Consider the following 26,213-nt stretch of genomic DNA (forward strand, 5'->3'; position numbering starts at 1 on the left):
AAATACAAAAAATACAAAAAAAAACCTATACATGTTATATATGAAAACGATCATCACTAAATAGGGAACCCATTGCAATTAATTATTTTTGGGTCATTTTTAATATTTATTAAATAAAAAGCTATAATAAAAAAATTGACTTTTTAATAATTAGCGGTTTTCCTTCAAATTAAACCTAAAAAAAGGAAAAAAAAATCTCTAAAAAAAATTCTAATAAAAAGTCCTAAGTTTCAAGTAAAAAAAAATAATCACAAAAATTATTTTGGTAGTCTAACAAATAAAAAAGCTATGCTCAGTAAACCAGCACATGCACAAAATCACAAAAAGTTGCCTGGACATTCAGGGCTTTTTTGGGCCCGGTCATGAAAGGGTTAAATGAGTAAAAGAAATACCAGAAAACCGGGAATCAAAAAGTCATTACGTTTTGTGTATATCATAATTGGAGGCTTGGAACCCCACTGGCCACTTTTCCAAAATGTGGACAGAACAGGTAGCCCAGGGCCAGCAGAGCCAGCATTTACAATTTATATAATCTACGTGAGGAAACTGGCATGGATTATAGCAGAAATCTACACTAGCTCCCTTTCTGGTGTAGATTCCCATTTTGGCTCTCATGGCTGCACAGATGGGAGGCATGCTGCTCTTAATAATTGTGGCTCATCTGACACCAGTGGGGGACAGATTAAGAGCGGCTTGTAATACACCAGGCTTAGTAAATGTCCCTCTATATATATTCTATATTCTAAATTGTATAATTTTGCAGCATGCATCACATGACAGCTACTGTATCATCCGGCTGACTCTCCTGCTTTATCCCACTTTATGGATCAGATTATTCACGATGCTATCCAGATGTCATTGAGTGTTGATTGTAAGATGGGAGTAAAAAAGGCCAGTGGATGAATGTAAAAGTTCACGGATAGACAGGGCTGAAAGGCAGATAAATAGTAGAGTAAGAAGTGGACTTCATCCGCTAGAGTAATCTGGAATAAAGTATACATTTTAAGGCTATGGAATGGTTGCCGCTGTCTTGTCTGTTGTAAGCGTAGCTTTATATAAGCCACTTTATATTGTATTCGGAGGAAATCAGATGAGAAGATAGGCCTGGTTTATAAGAATTACATGCTGGAGTCTGTTAAACTCTGGCCTCGTGCCAGGGCCCATTAGGCTCCGTTCAACACATTTAATAAAATACCAGAAGGATGCTCATTAATTTAAACAAGGGCTCAGGTTATAAATCTTTCTGGCATTCACATGCTGCATTTTTTTTAGCTTGCTTTTATGAAGTCATTCATTTATGTCAAATGGTGTTTGAATGTGCTTTATCAGATGTACGGCCCTACCCAAAATAAACACAAGGATCCTCGTGATGAAAGAAGGGGGTTCACAATATGGTTAATGAGATTTTATTTCTTCCTTCTGGAATTAAGAAGAACATCTTGCCTTCAATATGTAGCATGCAGAAAATTAGCTGTATTATCTGTCTTTATACGTCTTGTTATTATTGCCCTCGCACTCAAGAACTGCAGTAAAAACTTTGATTTTAAACTTTGAAATAAGATGGAATTTTTCGGCCACATCAACTTTTACAGATGAGGAGTGCACATACTTTTCATTATTGCAGTACTGCTATAAATCATCATTAGAGTACAGTCCCACTTACCTGGTCTTCATTCTTCTGCATCTGGAAACTGTTTTAAAGGCTATGGACCCACTTGCCCTGATTGTTTCATTGCTTATTTACTTCCTCAATGCAAAATTTACTTTTACCAACTTTCTAAATAGTTTAAAAAATTCCTACTATTTTGCTTCTGTAGGATGTGTGAGAGACCTTCGCTTAGCTACTGGTGCTGCTGAATCTCTGAATCTGACATAAATCCCTCAGAGCACATCTACCGCAGCCCTATTGACCATAGTGGTGTCTGGCGGTGATCCGTCTGCTCTCTGGCATAAATGCCGGGTTTCAGCCGTACAAAAACCTCTGCGCACACTGGTTTGTGTCCGGCTGGCAGACGGATTTTTACTGAATTGAGCACGTCAGACATGTGAGTATAGCCTAAGGAGGAGGACTGGCCATGTATGCCCTTAAAGGGGTTGTCCGGGTTCAGAGCTGAACCCGGACATATCCCCATTTTCACCCAGACAGCCCCACTGACATGAGTATTGGAGCATTTCATGCTCTGATGCTCTCCTCTGCCCTGTGCGGAATCGGAGGCAAAGCCTGTAATACCGCTAGGGAAGTGCTAAAGCCCTCCCATCAGTGCCGGTGACGTCACTGGCAACACTGCTAGGTGGAAGCCTCCGCCTAGCAGTGCTAAAACTTAAACAAACAAGCCCTTGCCCTGTGTGATCCAGTGCAGAGCAAGGGAGAGCAAAGGACCGGTGTAAATGGGGATATGTCTGGGTTCAGCTCTGAAGCCAGTTAACCCCTTTTAATCATACCTTATTTATTGGTTTTAAATCACTAGGTGCATACTCAAGATTTTTTTAAAGCAACGGAAAAGCAATCATAGTTATGCATATGGTAAAGTGTAGAGAGTATGGTCGGCACTGCTGTAGGTGTTGAATTAAATTTTGTGCTGCACTGGTCAAATGTGAGTAACGGTGGTGCTCAGCATGAAGACATGCGGTATTTGCAAAAAGCCATGGCTTGGAAAAGCGCAACAAGCGCGAAACGGCTGTTGCCCTCTAGCTGCGCTTTACCCGCATGACGCTGATCTTTTTATGTGAATAAAGCTGCAAACAGTATTCTTGCTGAGTGCTGCATTCTTTTTTTCTCTTTTTTTTTCTTCTTTTTTTGCATAGTTATGCATATGTTGCATGCACAAACATACAAATGTCCGTGTACTTGAGAGTAATAGCTGGTGCCCTCGTTAGTGAATGAATAATCAATGTAACAATGCAACATACATAGACAATGATTTATTTGCATTTCATTGTGTGACATCTCTGTATTTCATACTGTATTATTTATTTTATATTTCAGTATTATTAGAACTGATAGCTAGTATACCACCCTGCAGAGCAAACATTATCCATGCTCTTTTTTTATGTTACAGATATTTGCATGTTGTTCTCAGAAATGAGGAACATCCCTGAATCTAATTCTCAGTTTCCAAACATCTGTCCCCAGTTTTTGTATTTACTGCAATACTATTGTTGCGTTTCTTTCTAGAAATAGAAATGAGAAGTTGGGTCCAGCTGGAACTGACCTTCTGAAAGGTTTAGCTACGGTATGTTGACATGTGTGTTATGACACGATGCTGTATTTGGCTGATCATTAAGTTCTGTATTTTTTTTCTTTATTGCTTCAGGATAATACTCTCCTGTATGAAGTAGTAGAAGAAATAATGAATCCCAACTTATCACTCCAACCCCAAAAGATGAATCCTGAGAAAATACGGTATCCTTTTACATATACACAGTATATTCTATAAACTCAACAGCCATGTAAAGTGTTTTATGCACCATTTTAGAAACTTGGGATTGACTTTGTGTCCATTGGACTAAATATAACTGTCTTTGTCTTTTTATTATTGCCAGTACATATACTGTTACCGTATTTTCTTACATTATACAGTATGTATTAAAGGTATTCAATACTGTATACAAAATCAGAAACTGTAAGTAAGCAAAAAGATTTAGACTATAAAAATAAAAGAGGTGGTCAAAAGGAAGGACACAAAGCAGCACAGTGTTTTTCTAGAAGCACTGTTACAATGTTCTGTTGTTGGACCCTCAATAATTGACCACTGAAGGCATAGCCTAGGGACATGCCATCAATATTTGTACTTAGACAACCCACTTCAGGTGTTTGTTATTCACAATTTTAAAATCTTTTCTGAAAGCACTACAACAAATCTGGTTCTTACTCCCCTTTCCTAAATTTACATCCTCACCTATTCTTGGTTGAACTCGATGGACTTCAGTCGTATTGTGTAACTAAAATCATGCACCCTCTTTATACACTGTTCTATAGTTATTTCCCAACCCAGCAGTTCAGACTGTTTTCCCAAATAGAATAAAACCCCAGATGGGAGGAGGTTTGGTAATACCTTGGAAAACAAAGTTGAGATGAATTGGCTCTTGACCTGAAATATCCTGTATTCCCACCAAGAATAACTGAACATTCATATGTTAAGAGACTATCAAAGGAATCTTAAAGGAGTTGTCCAGGGTATGCCATCAATATTAGTTTGGTGGGGCAACATATTCCGCACCCTTTCTAATCAGCTTTTCCAGAGTAAATCTGCTGCTGGAAGTAGATGACAGAACTACACACCATCTATTGTGCAGTTCAAAGTGCTGGTAACTGCAGCGCTGCCTGCGCCTGCACTTATTTGGGAGCAGCGCTGCACTACACAATGTATGGAGCTGTGTAATTCTGTGCCTACTTCCAGCACCAGCGCTACAGATGATTGATGTGGTGCAGGATGTTTGAACTCCTCCAATCTGATACTGATAGCATATCCTAAGGTTAGGCCATCAATATCAAAACCCTGGACAACCCCTTAAACCCCTTAGTGACCGCCATTACCCCTTTTTACAGTAGTGACTAAGGGGCCTTTTTACCTAGTCTAAGCACTGCATGGGTCTCCCTTGCAGCAGAGAGCAGTAGCCTGGCTCTCATTTCACAGCCGGGCTCCTGCTCAAATATCCTCTAGTAGTCCCAAACCCGAAGAAGATCGGCCGGCACCACTACTGTCAGTTCAATAATGGCTCGAATCCTACTTATCACAATCAACTACCTTATGGGTCACCCCCAATTCCTCATAGATTGTAAGCTCTTGCGAGCAGGGCCCTGACTCCTAGTGTTTCAGTTGCATATTAGCCAGTTACCTTTGGTTTGTACATGAACCCTATGAATTTGTAAAGCGCTGCAGAATATGGTGGCGCTATATAAATACATTTTATTATTATTTGTACCTATGAAACTGCACGCTTGTCATCTGAAGGCATTTGTGTTGGCCTATGTTCATATGTGGCCACATTGCAGAGAAAAATAAAGTTTTAATATATGCAAACTCTCATATGGGTACATCGACGAAAAAGTTATAGGATTGTAACAATGAAAAAAATCAAAAAGTAAAAAATTGCTTGGTCACTAAGACCCAAAAGAGCCTCGAGTTGTCACTAAGGGGTTAAAGTGCACATCTTGCTTTCCTAGTATGTATTCATTGATGGTTGCCACTGTATGATGGTTGTTGTAATGTCTATGACTGATACTTTTCAATAATTATAAATATAATTTACATTCATTTTCTTTAATTAAACTGGTATAAGACAATTGCAGAGAAGAAAATTAGAAGCGTCCATGGATCATGTTCTTCATCTTATAGAAGAGGAAATTATTCTTGAGGTCGGTATTTCTTCCTGTTCCAAAAATGACAATGTATTATTTGAACCTGATATACTCTGATAAAACTCCACTTATAATAAGATTCTTGAACTTATACTGTATGAGCATCCATGTATTTTTTTAATAATGTCTTTGAGATCTCATAGTCCCCAAATCTGGGATTTTGTAGAACCTTAGTTTATATTAAGGGATTGTGTACTTGTGGTTGGCAATGACAAACTCTCAGACTCCGGGGGTTAAAAGTCCATGTAGCGCTTTATTTTTCTAATTAGCACAGCACAACTCATGGCATCCAAGTTAACGGTCACTTGGGTAAACCCATGGCACACAAAACATAACATCAACTAACTAAGGCTCCCACACACAGCTGTTGCCTGGCCGTTCCATGCATTGGTGACCAATGCATGGGCACCATCCATGCGGCTGCCGCAGACGAATCCAGGCCCATTCAACTTGAATGGGTCCATGATCCGTCCGCACTGCAAAAAAAGAACATGTTCTGGAGGGCAGAGCTTGGCCGCTGTTGAAGATGGCCGCCTGATTCCAAGCTCTCCTACATACTGATGCTTAAACTGCGGCTCACATCACCTTAGACCTGCCTCAGCACCTGCAAAAGGCAACACAGCAACCTCCTACACGGGCTGGTAACTACCGGACCGACAGTTAGCCATCTCCACAGCGTCACCGATGGCATCTACCCTCCACCAACCTTCAGCTTCCTAATCGCACTGTGGGTCCCGCGGGTCACAGGAACGGCGCTATTTCCCAGGCGCCGTCCTCTCAAAGTCATACTTCCTGCACACCGCCTTTGATCCCCAGCACCGAGGAACACTCCAGCAGCACGGACCCAGCGTGGAAAGGAGGTACATTCACTGCCTGACTCCCGGGCACAGCCGCTATATTGGTTGCGCACATTTCAGCTGCGCCATTACGGGCCCCTGGCCTCACACGTCCGGGGAGCCTTCCCCTCATAATACCTGGCTGCCTGCCCAGCTTTCCACTGCCAAGTAGTGATGAGCGGCAGAGGCAATATTTGAATTCACAATATTTTGCGAATATTTTGTAGAATATTCATCGAATATTTGCGAATTCGAATATTCGTTATATTGTACATTCTCTTTTTTTTTATTTTTATATTTTATTGTTTTAATACAAAATTAATAACCATATTACATATCTAGTATTTTATAGTCCATAAGTCCGTCAAATCTAGTCTATGGACGTAATTAACAGTAATTGGATACAAATGTCCATAATTATGTGAAGATTTAAAAAATCAGGTGGATTACGTTAATTACGTTATATTGTACATTCTCATTTTTTTTTTTACTCGAAAATCGGCAAGGTAATGATCGCCTAATATGCGAATATTACGCGATCAATACAAGCGTGGGTCAAAAACTAATATATAGCACTATAGAATATAGTGCTATATATTCGTTTTTAGAATATTCATAATTTTTTCCATTTAAGCAGGGAGGAATCATGACTTCAGATGGAAAAAATTACGAATATTATAAAAATGAATATATAGCACTATATTTGAAATATTTGCGAATTCTCTAAGTTGTGATATTCGAGATAAAAATTAGCTTTTCAAATATTCGCGCTCAACACTACTGCCAAGAAGAGCGCACAGACCATATAGAATGGAAAATGGCTGAGTTCTCTAGTGTTCACAACGAATTGGTGGATGCACATAATGCACTGGAAGAAGATGTGAAGTGGCTCAAAACAAAAGCTACAGACGCCAAAGACAGATTACGGCGTAATAATATCAAAATCAGAGGCATACCAGAAGAAGTCTCTACTTCTGAGCTCATGGACTATCGTAAAAGCCTCTTTTGGAAGTCAGTCCCTACCTTAACACCTATGGATCTTACCCTGGACAGGGCGCACAGAATTCCTAAGTCCAAAGCCGCTCCGGAGAAAGCACTATGGTGAGAATTCACTTCTATCACATAAAATAGTTGATATTGTATGAGGCTCACAAATATGGCTAATTTCCTACACCATACACAGCGCTCTCCCTGTACCCAGAGCTATCGGCAGCCACACTGCAAGCTCGCAGAGACTTTTCCCCAATTACCAAAGTACTGAGGGACAACACAACATCTAATACAGGTGGGGATTCCCAATTAAACATATGATTTCATGCAATGGAATATCCACAGTTTCTCGTCCGTTGAAAGTATTAAGATTCTGGAAAAGTGGAATCTCCAAGATGGCAGAGCATCACCCCAGTGTACACAACATCATCCTCCTCCACCGATTGCTGCGGATTAGTCTTCAGTTCCCGTTACCCAATCAAAGGGTTGAGAACTGCTCAGGAATAGATCACATCCGCCTTGACGTTTTTAACCCCAGGGCGGAAAGTGACGATAAAGTTAAATCTGGTGAAAAACAATGATCATCTGACCTTCCTTGGGTTCAGTCACTTAGCCGACTCCAGTTAGACCAGATTCTTGTGATCTGTAATTACTGTAACAGGATGAATTTCTCCTTTCAACCAATGCCACCATTCCTCGAACGCCAACTTAATGGCCAGCAATTCTCTATTCCCCACGTCAGAATTCCTTTTAGCAGTCGAGAGTTTTTTTGAGAAAAATGCACATGGGCGCCATTTACTGGGTGAAGGACCCTGTGCCAAGATTGCTCCTACCCCTACCTCGGACGCGCCAACCTCAACAATCAATGGTTGAGACACATCCGGTTGCACCAGAATAGGGGCCGAAGCGAAACATTCTTTCACAGCAGAAAAGGCCTGTAATGCTGCATCAGAAATATCAGCACCCTTCCTAGTCATGTCTATTAAAGGTTTGACCACCGATAAATAGTTCAAGATAAATTTATGGTAGTAGTTGGTAAACCCCCTTAACCACATAAGTGCTTTCAGATTTTCGGGTCAATCCCAGTCCAACACGGCACGGACCTTCTCGGGATCCATACGAAAACCTGAGGATGAGAGCAGGTAACCCATTGCACTTCCTGTACAGCAAATACACACCTTTCCATCTTAGCATACAACTTTTTCTCTCTTAGTATCTGTAACACCTGTCTCACATGATCCTGATGAGTCTCCATATTAGGCAAATAAATTAGTATGTCATCAAGGTATACAACAACAAACCTCCCCACCAGATGATGAAAGATGTCATTAACAAAGTGTTGAAAACACAGGAGCATTGGTTAACCCAAAGGGCATGACCAGGTTTTCAAAATGACCCTCAGGGGTATTAAATGCGGTCTTCCACTCATCCCCCTCCTTGATCCTTACCAGATTATATGCCTCCCTCAGATCCAATTTAGAGAACACCTTGGCACCAACAATCTGACTAAACAAATCCGGAATCAAAGGAAGGGGGTTAGGATCACGCACGGTAATACGATTGAGCTCACAGAAGTCCAGACATGGCCTCAGGGTACCATCCTTTTTCTTTACAAAGAAAAACCCAGCAGCCACTGGGGACTTTGATGGTCTAATATGTCCCTTTGCAAAACTCTCGGTGATATACTCTTGCATGGCCTCTCTTTTGGGTTCTGAAAGACTATACAACCGAGATTTGGCCAATTTAGCTCCGGGAATAAGATTGACGGGACAGTCATACTCCTGGTGCGGAGGCAACTCCTGATTACTACTCTCAGAGAACACATCAGAAAATTCAGAAATGAACGAGGGTACAGTTTTAGTGGTAACCATAGAGAACGATGCATTAAGACCATGCAAAAATCACTCCAATCGAGAATCTGTCTCGCTTGCCAGTCGATGTTAGGGTTATGTTTGCTTAACCATGGTAGACCCAACACCAATGGAGCAGGAAGACCCACCAACACATAACAGGAGATAGATTCCTGATGAAAATCACCCACTCTTAAATGAATGTCATTCACTACCTGCGACAGGCATTTTTGGTTGAGAGGTGCTGAGTCAATTGCAAAGATAGAAATACTTTTCTCTAATGCATTAGTAGTCAACCCGTGAATGCGCACAAACTGTCCATCAATCAAGGTAACTCCTGCCGCACTGTCGATAAATGCTTAGATTTTCAGAGTTTGGACTCTAGCGCCACCTTGGAAAATGGGTACTACCAGTAAAAGACAAAAGTAGGTTTTCTTGCCCCCCACCCACACCACCAATAGTAATTTGGGGATTAAACGTCTTTTTCTTTTTGTTTACACCTTGATGCTGCAAATATGGACAAATATTCACAAACTGTCCCTTATTGCCACAACGAAAGCAGACTCATTTCACATGACCCAAGCTTTTGCCAGTAGTTCCAGGATTAGCTTCTCCTAACTGCATAGGCTCATCACAAGGCGCAACCACCAGTGTCTCTCCACCATAAGTGTCAAAGGAAGCAGTACTCTTGATGGACAGTACGTCCTGAAGGTAAGGACCCCTAGATCTCTCCTTCAGGCGTCTATCAAGACGTACATCAAGGGACATAGCTGTTCTGGAGTTTATTGAAAAGCCAACGCGTCCTGCAGTCTCTCAGAGAGACCCTGACAGAATTGGCTACGGAGAGCAGGATCGTTCCACTCTGTATCGGTAGCCCATCTCCTAAATTCAGAGCAATAGGTCTCCACGGAACGTTCTCCCTGCCGCAAACCCCGTAATTTGGTCTCGGCCTGAGAGATCCGATCCAGGTCATCGTAGATAAGACCCAAGGCTCTAAAGAATTCATCTACCGACCAGAGGGACAGTGATCCGGTCGGCAGAGAAAAAGCCCAAGATTGAGCGTCCTCTTTAAGCAATGAAATAATCATACCCACACGTTGACACTCATCCCCAGAAGAGTATGGACGCAGTCTAAAGTATAATTTGCATGACTCCCTGAACTGGATGAAATTGTCACTACCCCTGGAAAACCTGTCCGGGAGAGACATCTTTAGTTCAGAGCCGGCCTGGGACCCACCACCAGAACCAGCAGCCTGTGGACTCTGAATCTGCAAGACTGTCATGCGGAGGTCTGCTACCTCCAAAGTCAGATTCTGCAGCTGTTTGAACCAGTGCAGACATAGTATCCATAGCTGCACAGATCAGAACAGAAATGGCGGTATTGGCTCTGGATAATGTCACAGATGAAGTAGGGGAGAACAGCAAAAGACAACAAGAAGGAAGGGGAAAGACACTAGGCCTCACTGCTAGGGAAGTAAAAGGGTCACCACCTATAAAACCCTGCTCCTGGCCCTAACTCCTATCTGTATGGGCACCTCTCTATGGTAGAGATGCCCATACACAGGAACCTAGAAAATCCTGGTGATCATAAAGGTAATGACAGGGCAGAGACAAACTGTTCCTTCCCTGGTGAAGGAACCAGCGTCTCGCTGAGGCCTAGTAAACAACCGGAAGGGGGGGGGGAATACAAAACATAACAAGCGGAACACTTCTGAGGATGATGGATGAACAGGACTTCAACAAGAACCACACTCCAGCTCTTCCAAAACCAAATGAAGCTATCCAGAGCAAGGAGTGATGGGTAAAGTCAGACTAAATAGGGAGAGGTAAAGGTCACATGATCCACACCTGAACAGGAGATGTGGACATACCAGCAACACACAGACAAAGTGAAACCAAAAGAGGCTATCAGATCACTCATGTGCAGTCAGTCTTTCAGACCTTCTAACACCTGTCACAGGTGTGACATCATGAGAACTGCAACACTTCTAGGTTTCTTCATACGTATTAATTAAACCGTTAAGCCACCAGCTCTGAGGCTACTTTGCAGCATGAAGGTTTTTGAATAGTTCTTCAGAGAAGAGACATAATAAATCTGTAGCCATAAGCTTAATATTTAAAAACATTTCTGATCTAAGCTTTCCTATGAAACATTGAATCCTGTAATTCCTTTGTTTAGACAGGAAATACATGCCTGAGTTTTATGAGCCTGCGTGGGGAGCCTGCGATAGGTTTTATTATTTTATGATAAATGCAAGTATTTATTAAAACAGGCATGTCAGGAGGGATGAGCATTTTTTAAAGGTTATTTTGTATAGATTGTTGAGCACAAAGCTTGTAAAACATTTGCATGAATTTTATGTCAAGTTTAGCTGATTTCTGCAAATTGCAACTGGAGACAGAAAAATATATTTGCCGTTCAGCGGTGCAGTGATATGTTCTAAAGCCCTTTTTGTTGTGTATTAATGGCCCAAAAATTTATATTATTTGCCGTTCAGCGGTGCAGTTATATGTTCTAATGACTTTTGTGGCATGTATAAATGTAAAAAATAAGGGCCTATTTGCCGTTCAGTGGTGCAGTTATATGTTCTAAAGCCTTTTGTGTTGTGTAAAAGTGGAAAAAAATAAGGGCCTATTTGCCGTTCAGCAGTGCAGTTATGTTTTAAAGCCCTTTTGTGGAGTGTATAAGAGGAAAAAAGAAAAAATATATTTGCCTTTAAGCGGTGCAGTTATATGTTCTAAAGCCTTTTGTGTCGTGTATAAGTGGAAAACAATAAGGGCCTATTTTCCGCTCAGCGGTGCAGTTATATGTTCTAAAGCCCTTTTGTGGAGTGTATAAGAGGAAAAGAAAAAAGGGCCTATTTGCTGTTCGGCGGTACATTTATATGTTCTAAAGCCCTTTTGTCCTGTATTAGTGGCAAAAGAAAAATATATTTGCCGTTCAGCGGTGCAGTTATATGTTCTAAAGCCCTTTTTTTTTGCATGTATTAGTGGGGGAAAAAAGGGCTTATTAGACGTTGTGTGGTGAAGTGAGAAAATTACAGACTTTTTTAGGGTGTTTTAATTTCCTATTTATTTATTTATTAGATTTTTTGGGCATTAGCAATACTGATGAATTACTGACCAAATGCTGACCGAGTAAAGGTGGATGCTCAACAGACAGGGTCCGTTTTTTGGGGGTTATTGTTCTGACTGATCAGAGAAAGGGCAAAATAATCAGTGATGTCAACACAAACTTACTGCTGACACCCTCTCTACTCTGTCGGGGGCTTTACTTGTATAAGCGCTTAATAGAACAGGTTCTGTAGACATCTATGTGGAATTAGCAGACGGCAGTGTAAAAGGAGTGTGCTTCTTCTTGGCGCTAGCATCGACCTGTAAGGCTGAGTTCATACTTAAGTTATTTGGTCAGTTTTGGCCCCGTGACTGCCCAAATAAGTGAAGTGTGCAGTGATTCTAAAAGCAACGCTTGTCATCTGCATGTCATACTGACTTATTATTTCACTACCACAACAGACTCCCTGTGCGTGTTACTGCAAGGCACAGGGTTATACACCACTATAAAGGCTCTCTGCAGCCAAGAAATAGCAGTTTTTTTTAACTAAATTCGCCGCGAATAAATTCGTATCGAACCGAATTTTTTCAAAAAATTCAGCAAACCGGCCTCTCTAATTGCAACCTTGTGCTAAAATAAAAAAGTTACAATTTTTCCCATCTTTCTGAACTCAATACCCCATAATGACAAATTGAAAACAAAATGTAAAAAATCTTTGCTAATTTATTGAAAAGGAAAAACTAAAATATTGTATTGACAAAACTATTCAAACTGTTTATTTAGGACTTAGTTTGAAGCATCTTTGGCAGAGATTACAGCCTTCAGTCATCTTGGGTATGATGCCACGAGGTTTGCACACTTGGATCTGGGGATCTTCTGCCATTCTTCTCTGCAGGTCCTCTCAAGCGCTATCATCTCTCAGGGAGTTCTTTCTTCCTAATGGTTTAATTTTTGCTCTGGTATGCTTAGGCACATTTCTCTATAGTCTGCCTCAAGAGGTGGTCATGGCAGGAACAGTGGACTTAAAAAGGCTTAGATGAATTATTAAAATTAAATAACATTAAGGCCTCATGCACACGACAGTATTTTTTCACTGTCCGCAAAACGGGGTTCCGTTGGTCCGTGATCCGTGACCGTTTTTTCGTCCGTGGGTCTTCCTTGTTTTTTGGAGGATCCACGGACATGAAAAATGAAAAAAAATCTAAGTCAAGTTTGCCATTGAAATGATAGGAAAAAACGGACACGGATCACGGACACGGATCACGGACACGGATGACAATCTTGTGTGCATCCGTGATTTTCACGGACCCATTGACTTGAATGGGTCCGTGAACCGTTGGCCGTGAAAAAAATAGGACAGGTCATATTTTTTTCACGGCCAGGAAAAACGGTTCACGGATGCGGCTGCCAAACGGTGCAGTTTCCGATTTTTCCACGGATCCATTGAAAGTCAATGGGTCCGCAAAAAAAAACGGAAAACGGCACAACGGCCACGGATGCACACAACGGTCGTGTGCATGAGGCCTAATGCTTATGAAAATGTGTACTAGTTTGGGTCTCGCTCCCCTTTTCTAAAACAACATCCCCACCTATCCCTTGGTTGAACTTGATGGACTTTACTATATAACTACAGGTTGGACAGCCATTTTCAGCTATCTCCAGAGATGTTTGATTGGGTCCAAGTCAGGGCTCGGGCTGGGCCACTCAAGGACGTTCACAGACTTGTCCCAAAGCAACTCCTGTGTTACCTTGGCTGTGTGCTTGGGGTCATACTCTTGTTGGAATGTAAACCTTCAGCCCAGACTGAGGTCCAGAGTTTTTTTTATTAAGAATATCTTTGTGCTTTGATCCATGTAGCTTTCCCTTAATTCTGACAAGTCTCCTTGTCCGGGCCTCTGAAAATCGCCCCTACAGCATGATGCGGCCACGACCATGCTTCACTGTAGGGAAGGTATTAGTCAGTGCCTGATTTCCTCCAGACATAACTTTTGGAATTCAGGCCAAAAAGTTCAATCTTGGTTTAATCAGACCAGAGAATCTAGTCTTTTAGGTGCTTTTTCATTTTTGCAGACTTTAATGTGTCTTTCATGTGTCGTGAGGAGAGGCTTTTTCTGGCCACTCTACCATGAATCCCAAATTGGAGGAATGCTGCAGTGATGGTTGACTTTCTGGACGTTTCTCCCATGTGCACACAGGATCTTTGGAGCTCAGCCAGAGTGACCATTGGGTTCTTGGTCACCTCTTTAACCAATGCCCTTCTCCCCCAATTACTTAGTTTGGTGGGGAGACCAGCTCTAGAAAGAGTCCTGGTTGTTCCAAACGTTTTCTATTTAAGAGTTATAGAGGCCACCGGAATCTTGGGAACTCTCAGTGCAGCAGATTTCTTTTGTACCTTTCTCCAGATATGTGCCTCCACACAATCCTCTCTCAGCTCTACCGGCAGTTGTTTCTTCCTCATGGCTTGGTTTTAGCTCTGATATGGATTGTCAGATGTACTGTAAGACCTTATGTAGACAAGGCTGTGAATTTCAAAATCATGTCCAATAAATTTGATTTACCACAGGTGTACTCCAATCAAGATGTAGCAACATCTCAAAGATGATCAAGAAAATAAATCCTTTTTATTAAATTTTCTAATATTTCTAAAAGTCTATTTTTACTTTCTCATTATTTGGTATTCAGTGCAGATTGATAGGGAAAATGTTATTTTTTTTGTTTTTTGTTTTATTTTAGCACAAGGCCACAATATAACAAAATGTGAAAAAAGATAACGGGTCTGAAGACTTTCTAAAAGCACTGTGCGCAAACGTTTAGAAATAGGCTGAAAACTGTACTACAAATCAGCTTACTAATAGGCTGTAAGAAGAATATTCCTGCTGCTCTCCCCTTCCTTGCAGAACAAACCCCTGACAGTTAGCTCCTGTGTAAACCTACCCCAAACATGGCCACCGATGGAGGGGCACTCCACTAAACCCATCCATTTAGCATCCTCAATTGAGCAACACTGTGCAAGACAGTGCTCATGCATTAGTTACCTATGCCATGTAAAGAGGCTGCTAATTAATGGATCTAGTCATTTTCCTGTCACAGAACATGTCTAAGTGAACCCTTTGTTCTTCACAGTACCCCAGATGGTGGGTGTCAGGAATATGGATTAATATTTACTCACAGCCATGTCCTCACACCCACCATTTGCTGAAAGAGAGCATAGGTAGTGAACTCCACAGAAGGGCCCTGCTTCAAAGCCGCAGCCAGATAGCAGAAAACTCCTAGCAGGCCACATTTGGTTAAATTTCACACCTCCATTCAGACAGCACGGATCCTGCAGGAAAACCTCCCTGTAGGGGGTTTAAGCCATTCCCCAGTTCAATCAAATCTAGCAGACAGCATGCAATCGGCGATTTATAAGGAATTATGAATCGCCAGGCCATCACAGGCACAAACCGGATACATATTTGTGTCCCTGTGGCCATGATGAACATGCCTATGGTCTTAGTTTGGTGGTGGGATTCCAGGGAAGGGAGATATACATATCTTCCCACAGAAACCCAATAATGGTACCATGTTTGGACTCTACTTGTAGCTGGAACCCCGGTGGATCTGTTGGTCCCAAAACCATCCCCCAGTGATGTTCTGGTCTGAAGCTATGAACCCTAAAGTGTTTTGTGGGTCATTGAGCTGCCAGGATCAGCAGTGAGGGGAGGGGCCTGCTACAGGTTAAAAGGCTTGTGCCAGCAAGCGGGCGTGTCTTTTTCTGAAAGAGGGTCACATCATGCCATGTGTTTGGAGAGACCTGGAAACAGCTGACATCACTGTCCACCACGTGACCTCAGCCAAGGACTATTACATCATCCTAACCCAAAGGAACATTCATCTACTCGGTAACTGACTTGTACTCTGTGTAATCCTGTGTGTACCATATTACCTGTATTTGTAACCTCATACTACTGTATATATTCTGTGTGTATAGTGTTATCTCTAGTGTGCCCTTAAGGCGATTAAATATATAATTTAATCTTGTGCTGTCTTGTATCTCGTCAGATCAAATAAATATCCTTTTAGAGGTTCTATCTACATATAAAATAATACATTTTATTTAAATTCTTTAAAATATCCCAACAAAAAACAAGTGGATTGAAACTATCGGGTTTTCATCCAATCTTTTTGTGTATGTTCAGATGCCGAAGTGGAGTGAGTGAATAAACTATCTTTTGTAAGATTTTGTTGTGAACTGTTTGCCTATTAATTACTCATTATCCAGTTATTTGGGGTGACTGGAATATGGACTAAGGGATAATACTCCTATGTCCGGTGATACAGTTATCAGATCAATCGCAGTTACATTCACTGCTTCATTAAGCTCTCATAAATTACAGAGGAAAGCCCCAATAGTCTGTAATTGGTGATCCAGACCTCCGGGTTCACTCACATACAACTGTCCCTCGGTCCCGTGTGTACAGGACTGATGCAAATATACACACCACACTCACACCGCTAAATATACGGCATCTAGTCTTAGTTGGATGGAGAAATGCCCTGCCTAAAATTGAACGTCTAACACTCCCGCACCCATGTTTCGCCGACTTGTGGCTTCGTCAGGGGTATAGGGGTAATTACTACTAATTACCCCTATTGAAATAAAATGTATTATTTTATATGTAGATAGAACCCCTAAAAGGATATTGATTTGATCTGACGATCGATTGTGAGAATAGTGGTTTGGTTTCCTGATGGTCTCTATCAGGGCCCCAATTGTTTTCAGTCTTGTATCTCGATCACGAATCTGTGTTTTGGCCTAGTTAAAAGGTACCGCGGGTTGGTTTCTCACCCTATATAATCCCGTTAGCGGAACGGGCTTATATCAAACGAGAGGCTGGTGGCAGATTACCCGGGCTGAGAAAGCGCTGTTTTCTCTGCAGCAGTGAAAAGGCTCTCTCAGCTTGTTTCCTCTCTGTGCCCGTGTGGCAGGAGGTGTCTGTGTAAACTGTAACAAGCTGACCTTACCTGCTCCTCTGTAGGGCGTAACGTCATGTCTTGGTAACCAGGGACCATACCACGACTCGTGAGCTCGACGTAGTTGACGTAAGTGGGCATGAGGCGTGGTATCCAGCACAGTGGGGATAGACTTTCGCAAGGGGAACACCAGGTCGCTACCTCTTGAGGTGGATTGGTACATGAATCAGCTGGTCCAGGTAGACCAGGGGGTACCAGAGAAAGGTACCAGAGGTACAGTCGTAGTCAACAGGCCGAGTCATAACCCGGAGCAACAGTGCAGGATCGAAGGAAGAGACAGAGACAAAGTTGAACAAGCAATGGGTCAGAGCTGGCAGCTCAGGTATGGGTCAGGCAATCCAGGTTAGAAACAGGAGAGATGAGACAGGGAAGACAAGGATCAAACAGGAAGCGAAGTCCAAAATGCAAGCATGGGTCAGGAATGCAGAAACACAGGCACAAACAACAGCAACTATTGCAGGACACAATGACCTTTGACGCTCAGGCACCTGGGAACAGGGCTGGACCCTTTGCATAGGTGCAGGATGGCTGGGATTGGGCACACAGGTCACATGTGGAAAATCTTTAAATCACAGGAAGTGACGCCTAGCCCTTAACAAGGTGCCAGAGGGAACAGTCTAGAAGGCATGCTGGGTTCAGAGCTGGAAGGAAACCATGGAGCGGATTCCAGGAAGGATGACTCCTGCAAGGACAGAGCCCAGGACTGCAGCAGTGAATAGAAAGACACTGGCATCAGATCAACGCATCTTCCTGCCCCTTAATGCAGCCTGATGTGGACAATGACGAGGGTGACTAAGGACGACAGTACTCGCCAGAACATGGAGCCTGTGAACACGGCGGTGAGTAGGGTAAAATCGGAGGTCAGCAACTACCATTACAGTTCACCTCCATTAGTGGTCATTTTAGAGGCAAGATCATTATGTCACAAGGAGCTGTTTTGGGTCAATAATTGACTGCAATAGGATCTTTAAACTGCCTGTAGTCTCTCTACCCTCTATTTCTATATAAATGGAATCGGCAGCCTAACGAAGATTTCACTATCCAGAGGAGGCAAAAAAAAAAAAAAAGGGGGAGAAACAGATCTCTCCAAAAATGGAAAAACTTGGCTAGAAAATACATGAATGCTTAGGAGACTTAAGGAGTTAGACACTGACCCACAAAGTGACCATGTAAATGCCATATTGGAACTGTTTTCTTATATTTTCGAGAAGAGCTATTTGCATCTGTTCCCTAAGGAGTATTTATAGCAGTCTCCCTTTCCTTTTGATTCTCCCTAAGGTGAGTAAAGATGGTTACCTTAGATAACTATGACTCCTGACAACCCCATGTATATACAAGATCTGATCAGCTGATAGCGCATGTGTTCTCAATGAGGAATACACCCTTGCCAGATGGCATATCTTCCTTGAGAAGATAATCCAGTATCCTGAAAGAAGGACCCCACCAGACACATTGAATGTTTGGCCGGTTGCATCAAAGTCAATGGAAGGTGGCTCTAGAACTACACAGCTCCATCCATTGTGTTATGAACGGAACTGGTTACTGGAGCACTACTCCTATTGAACTGTATGGGAGCAGCACTGCAGTAACCAGATCCATCCATTACATAATAGATGGAGCTGTGTAGTTTTAGAACTGGAGCTACTTGATAGCATGTGATTAGTGAAGCTGCGGGATGTCAGACCCCTGTTGATCAGAAATTGATGGCCTTGTCTTGTCTTTTGACCATTGTAATACAATTGTTATATAGTACATATGCATATTCGAGGACAGTTCTTGTCCAGTTATATTACTAGATTTCCGGTGATTGGGATCTATGCCAATATGTGTTGACAGAATTGGAACTGCTTGGTATGCATCTATGAGATTTATTTCCATTGTCAAATCTTTCATGTATACTGATCATTTGAATGTCAACAGATTCCATAAGAAAATATGTATGTTTCTTATACTCTTATATTTTCTTCAATAAAAAGACAATTATAAAAAAAAGAAAAATAAATTGATGGCCTTTGGAGGCCTGGCCACCAATAGTAAAATGACAGGATACCCCTTTGAAGTATTCCAGTGTGCTATTCTTAAGTGTAAGGGAAAATACTTTGCACGTATCTGGCTCTCTATCTGTCTAAGAATAGCACCCTATTTCTTAGTAAATTGTTCAAACCCGTTTCTGACTTTTTATTCACATTAGACTAGTATTTAAAAGATGTCTAGTTTTAGTTGTTAAAACAGCAATGAAAAACATGAAGGTTGCTAAGACCAAAAGCAGATCACTGTTTCCCTGTTGTTAAACACTCTTTTCCTCTGAAGTAATAAATCATTTGTTAAGCTATTTTTAATGTGACCTTGGGTTTATTATTTCTCATTTATTTCTACAGATTTACAGAATAACATTTTTGTTGGTTACCTTGCGACTATACTAAAGCTGTTACTGCTGAAATCGCAACTTAATTATGCGTCTGTGGTTTGATTGGCTGCCTGATATGTCACAAGTAATAAATCATCTGTGATTTAGAGGACAAATCAAAATAACAGAGCTGCCAAAATGTCTTAACAAAATATAGTCATTATTGCTGCAGACTTACAGGAAGGAAATGTCTAAAGTTATAACACGGACTTTGTTGAAAGAAATATTAAGGCAGATTATCAATATATATGCCTATTGGGAATATTTCTGGAGTAGGTCATCAGTATCTGGGGTCTGACACCCGGGACCCCCGCTGATCAGCTGTTTGAGAAGGCACTGGCGCTCGCAATAGCGCCGCAGCCTTCTCTCAGCTCACCAAGCACGGAGGCGTACGTTGTATAGCGGCTGTGCTTGGTATTGCAATTCAGCCCCATTCACTTCAGTTGGGCTGAGCCGCATCTAGGCCATGTGACCAATGAACGACATATGGTCTAGGCAAAGCCTCAAGAAGGCTGCGGCGCTACTGTAAGTGCCAGAGCCTTCTCAAATAGCTGATCAATCACTGATAACACCTGCCCGTGTACAGCTATCAGTAACTGACAGCTATCTCTGCATACACACGTACACAGAGAATGCTATCAATCACTGATAACACCTCCCCTGTGTACAGTTATGAATGACTGACAGCTATCTCTATATACACACTTACACAGAGAATGCTATCAATCACTAATAACACTTTCCCTGTTTACAGCTATCAGGGTCTGACAGCTATTTCTGTATACACACGCAGAAAAAGCTGTCAATCAGTACAAACATCTCCCCTGTGCACAACAGAAGTCAGATAAAACAGAGATTTATATGTATAAATTAGGCTTTGTTCACATCTTGGAATCCTTTGTGCATCGGGGGTGTCTGGCATATGCCTAGCCTTACAAATTTTATTGAATATTTTCCTACAAAACTATGGGGGATGGTGTAAAGGAAAACTGGTTTAGTTGTCCATAGCAACCAATCAGATTCCACATTTCATTTTTTTTTTAGCTCCTTTGGAAAATGAAAGGTGGAATCTGATTGGTTGCTATGTGCAACAAAACCAGTTCTCTTTTTGACCAGTTTTGATAAATCTTCCCCTATATACGGTATCAGATTTGAACAGATTTGGCTTGTTGCCATGCCTAAGGGCGTTATCTAAGTGAAGCCCCTGGTATTCACCCTTTAATCCTTATACAGGGATCTGGACTCCACTGCAGGAGAACCACCAGGCAGCTACATCTTGGAGTACATATTCGAACATCTGTTCAAATGATGGCTCACCAACGGGCGTCAAGAGACACCGTTGCAGAGTGTCAGGCATAACCATAGTCGGGGACAGTGCGAGCAGTTTGTGCAATCTGATAATCAGTCCAAGGTCAGGGTGGGCAGTTCTGAATCAAAATTAGGATTAGGCAGAGGTAAGTTATGGTAGCAAAAGGGTCAAATAAGGCAATCAGGCAGAAGTTGGCACATATGCAGACTAACATAGAAAGAGTACACCTTTGCAGGACACTAGCGAAGTAGAACCTATTGCTGAGGCACATTCCCACAAAGGGAAGGTGCCTTAAATATCCTAAGGTGCACAGCTATTGGCCGGGGAACATTAGGGTGACTACTCTGGCCCTTTAAGAGCTGAAGGGAGCATAAGCACTGCAGAGGCGGACCTCAGCCTCTGAGCTGGATTAGAGGGACGCTGGCAGTGCTACTCTGTCAGCCTTGCCCATTGGGAGGAGAGGATGTCACCACCAGACATCTGAGAAGCTCTGACAGATGTTCTTCAGAACCTCCTGCTTGAGGTTCCTTTTGTTTTGCTTTAGTTTTCTCATCTCGTTAGCCTCTCTCAGCTGTCATGTAGTTGCACTAATTGCATCCCTTTAAATCCCTTCCCATACTGCATCACTTTGCGGTTTATACAACTTCCTGGAGTGTGCTGATGCTAGAAGCTGTTACTACTGCATTCACAAGATAAGTCTGTTTTCTTTATTTCTGTTTGCCTGTCGGCTTGATCCTAGGTGACCCTGACTCCCTCCGTATTAAGTTTAGGAAGCCAGTGGTCGTGTCCCTTCACTATTATAGGGTGTTCAGGTGCATATAGTCGAGGAACGAGGATATGCAATTTTCTACCATTGAGATTTTTGCATAGGCTGAGCATAAGGGAGAGAGCTAGGGCTCTTACAAGGCTTACCCTCCTGTTCCTTAGTTTTGGATCAAGTCAGTCGGATCTTCATTTGTGTCTTCTAGTTTTCTGTACACCTTCCGTGAACAGAGGAGCAGCAGTGGGCACGGATCAACAACATAATAATTGCTTCTAAGGAATATGTTTTTTTTTTTTTTTTTTTTTCCAAAAATTTATTGGGAAAACTACAAAACATTTACAGTACAAATTTTTACAATCTCTCAATTCTTAGTGACCCGACTAATTATATATAGATATAAATATATTCAACTCACCCTTTCGTTACATTTAGAAAACCCTCCCCTCCCTCCCCCCTAATCTGTGGTGCGTCAAAGTAGGACCCTTATAAATGAAACAACTTGACCTCAGCTAGTCAATCCTCCAACCACCCCATATCCTATTCCACTGGTCCTCAACTTCCCTCTGTTTGTATATAATTTTCTCATAGTTTTTTACCTTATCAGTTAAATTTATCCATGTATTTATGTCTGGAGTGGATCGAGCAAACCAGGTCCGACTGATCAAAACTCTAGCCAACATCAGTATTCTGCTCAGGAAGATCTTTTGATACTTGTGATTTTTTAATTTGGAAAGATCATTAAGCACAAATACTTGTGGTTCAAAAGGAATTCGAATTTTTAGTTTATACATAATGCAATTATTAATACTATTCCAGTAATTTATAAGTTCTGGACAAGTCCATATCATATGGAGAAAGTCTGCTCCTGCAGTGTCACATTTGGGGCAGTTGGACGTGTCTCTTAACCCGCATTTATTCATCCATAGGGGAGTAATATATAATCTATGGCAAATATAGAATTGTATTACAACATGGTTGAAGTTCTGGGATAGTGAAACCAAATTCCCAAAAATATTCTCCCACCCTTCTATTTGTAAATTCGGACAATCCGCCTCCCACGCTTTTTGTCCTGGTGAGTGTGTATCACTAAACCGTGCCTTAAGTAATAACTTATATATATTTGAAATTTTTGTTCTAGAAGGTATACCCCCTACCCAATCATTCAAAAAAGTTAAATTATCTATATCCAACAGCCGCTTATCATCCAAACTGGATAGTACAGATCGCAATTGAAAATACCTAAACCATGAAAGGTTTCTTATATTATGTGTCATTTCTATAAAAGATTTAATTTCTCTATCTTTAACTACCTGTGAGATATATAAAATTTTATTCTTCTGCCAAAATGTGTCAGCTGCAATATCATCTAGCCTTTGTAAATACAAATTATGCCAGAGGGGCGTAAATGTAAGTGAACCCTTAACCTTCAACCATGTCCTAGTTATAGCCCACACTTTCAGGAGTAATTTTATAGTCTCTCTGTAGCCTTGCTCATAACTCTTCAATAGGCCAGATTCCAACAAGGTAAAAATATTATTGTGGGCATGGCTAGTTACCAACTTACCCAGGAATGCGCTGTTCTGTGATTCATAGCACATCAGTAACTGGGCTGCAATAAAGTACCCTTTAAAGTAGGGGAGATTTAAACCCCCACACTCCACTGATTTATACAAATATTCCAGCTTAATTCGAACTCGCTTTCTTCCCCATATTAAATCATTAATTATTCTTTCCATAAGTTTAAAATGTTTATCTTGTATCCAAATAGGTGTATTCCTGAGCACATAAAGAAATTGTGGTAATATCACCATTTTAACTAGTGAAACTCGATCAGCTCTCGATAGGGGAAGTTTCAGCCAGATTCCTATTTTAGCTCTAATCTTTACCATTATGGGGATCAAATTAAGTTGTACAAAATTTTCAACCCGAGGCGATATAGTCAAACCCAAGTATTGAAAAGTATCAACAATATCTAACTGTGTCACAGGAACCTCTTTCTGTGGCAGGGGGTCTATTGGGAGCAAACTGGTCTTGGCCCAGTTTATAAGAAGACCAGACACCTCACCAAATACTTTAACCATTTGAATAATCCTAGGAAGAGTGATTTCCGTATGGTCTATAAAAAACAAAACATCATCTGCATATAATGAGATACGGTCTTGTGTTCCTAACGTACCGAATCCTTTAACCTGATCATCCTGCCTGATGGCCATCGCAAGGGGTTCGATATAAATATCGAATAACAAGGGAGATAATGGGCAACCCTGCCGCGTGCCTCTATTTAAATCAATACTACTACTCAGAATTCCATTAAGACTCAGTTTTGCCCTTGGAGATCTATACAGTAGCCTAAGAGTACGTATAAACCTTTCTCCAAAGCCCATCCTGGCAAGAACCTTCCAGAGGAAACGCCACTCCACCCTGTCAAAGGCCTTAGAGGCATCCAATGACAGGATGGAGCGGGCGGTCCCCCCAGGGGCCTGAATATTAGAAAAAAGCCGATGTAAATTATGATGTGTACCCTTATTTTGGATAAAACCGCTCTGATCCGGATGGACAATGGAGGAAATGACCCTAGAAAGCCTTGTAGCCAGGACCCTCGCAAGAAGCTTTACATCTGCGTTGAGCAGTGAAATTGGTCTATAAGATTCTAAATCTAAAGGGTCCTTGCCTTTTTTTGGAATTAATATTATTGTAGCCTCCATCATTGAATCTGGCAGCATCCCATCCTCCATTGATTCAGCAAAGACCTCCAACAGTCTGGGAAGAATACAGTCCCCATATTTACTATAAAATTCATATGGAAGCCCGTCTGAACCAGGAGTGGAGTTAGTTGAACATAGTTTAATAGCTCCCTCAAGTTCCTGAATTGAGACCTCCAATTCTAGTGCTTTCTTTTGCGTCTCAGTAATAGTTGGAAAATTGATCCTGTCTAGATAGAAATCTATCTTATCATCTGTGATGTTGGAGTCAGCTTTATACAGATCAAGGAAGTAATCAAGAAAGGCCTTCTCCACCGGGCCCTGTCTGGTGACTATCCTACCATCACTCAATCGAACCTTATCTATATGTTTTTTGGGTTGTTGATTGGAGATTACTCTGGACAGGAGTTTACCAGGTCGCCCTGACTCTGTAAAATATTTTTGCCCTTTAAAGAAAAGGTTCTGTTGGGCCTTATCCAATAAAAACTTAGCATATATTTGTGTGGCTCTTTGCATATTTTCCCTGTTCTTCTCCGTCTTGTTCCTGTGAAAGGATTCTGTCGCCAACACTACATGTTCTTCTAGATTTTTCTGTTTTTTCCATATTCCCTTCTAAGGTTCGCGATATTACTAACCATCAGACCCCTCATATACGCCTTAAAGGTATCCCATACCACTTGAATTTTTGTTGAGCCATAGTTAATATCCCAGAATCGGCCTATTTCATTTCGAATTATTTCATGTGTCTTTATAACTGATAGCCAATAAGGATCTAGTCTAAAGGGAGGTTTTGGTGTATATCTTTCCTGAGATAAGCAAAATTCAAGTAATAGCGGAGAGTGATCCGATATTGACCTTGTTTCATATTTCATTCGCTTTATCAGTTTCACATGTTTACTATTTATCAATGCAAGATCTATTCTGGACATCGATTTACCTGCTTTACTAAAGCATGAAAAAACCCTTTTCCCCTGTCCCAGATGTTCCCAAGCATCCTCAAATCCAGCCTCCAGGCAAAACCGTGCCAGGGGAGACCCCTGGACCGGACTGTCACTCCTGACACTCGTAGAAACCCTGTCACGTAAAGGATCGATGACACAGTTAAAGTCGCCAATAATCAATGTTGGACATTCTGGCCATTTATCCATGAATAATAACAGAGAGTTAAGAACCGAAAAGGAAAATGGCGGTGGGATATAGACAAAGGCCAAAATACATATCTTCCCCCCCAACCTACAATATAAAAAAATAAATCTCCCCTGTTGGTCGACAGAGGATGCCTCACAAACGAAATCAATAAGTCTATGTATCAGCACCGTAACACCTCTCGAATAATTGGAGAGAGTAGAATGATACGTGTGCGCAGCCCATCCCCTGTCGACCACTCTAGTGGTCTCCTCAGTGAGGTGGGTCTCCAACAGGCATACTATTGCTGGTAAATGGGCCTGAGTCAAGTCAAAAACCGCTTGTCTCTTACCTCTATCCCCCAAACCACGTATATTCCAAGCAATAATTCTAGTCAGCATCATCAACAATGGTTAAATGGAGAAAAAGGAGAGAGAAAAAGAAATAAACTAAAAGAAGGGAAACCACACCTACTTTGACGCACCACAGCCCAACCCCGCCCCCCCCTCCCCTCACCCCCCTCCTACAGGCAATCCACCACATATTGTAGTAGATTTCTTTCCTATGACCATCCCTCCCACACTCCCCCCGCTCAGCCACCCGCATTAGGAAGCAAAGGAAAATACATTTAGGGGTATAGGCCCCTTATAGTACTAATTATTCCCGCCAGATCATAACCCAATTGAATTATCGATTATTTCGATCAAGCCAGTCCGCGGCTTCTTCTGAGGTGTCAAAAAAAAAAGTTTTATCATTAAGAACAATCCGCAGTTTGGCTGGGAATATGAGAGAATATTTAAT

The 26,213-nt window shown here is 41.6% G+C and overlaps 1 protein-coding gene across 1 annotated transcript in view; it reads left to right on the plus strand.

Annotated features, from left to right (window-relative positions):
• The window catches only part of LOC122925251, a 118,633-nt gene that overhangs the window by 59,163 nt on the left and 33,257 nt on the right, over nucleotides 1–26,213 (plus strand). The window contains exons 7-9 of the mRNA XM_044276718.1: nucleotides 3,176–3,233; nucleotides 3,315–3,403; nucleotides 5,284–5,359. Of these exons, the coding sequence (XP_044132653.1) occupies nucleotides 3,176–3,233; nucleotides 3,315–3,403; nucleotides 5,284–5,359 (223 nt within the window). The remainder of the gene's footprint in view (nucleotides 1–3,175; nucleotides 3,234–3,314; nucleotides 3,404–5,283; nucleotides 5,360–26,213) is intronic.

This window comes from Bufo gargarizans, chromosome 1, assembly GCF_014858855.1.
Source record: "Bufo gargarizans isolate SCDJY-AF-19 chromosome 1, ASM1485885v1, whole genome shotgun sequence".
Classification (NCBI taxonomy): Eukaryota; Metazoa; Chordata; class Amphibia; order Anura; family Bufonidae; genus Bufo; species Bufo gargarizans.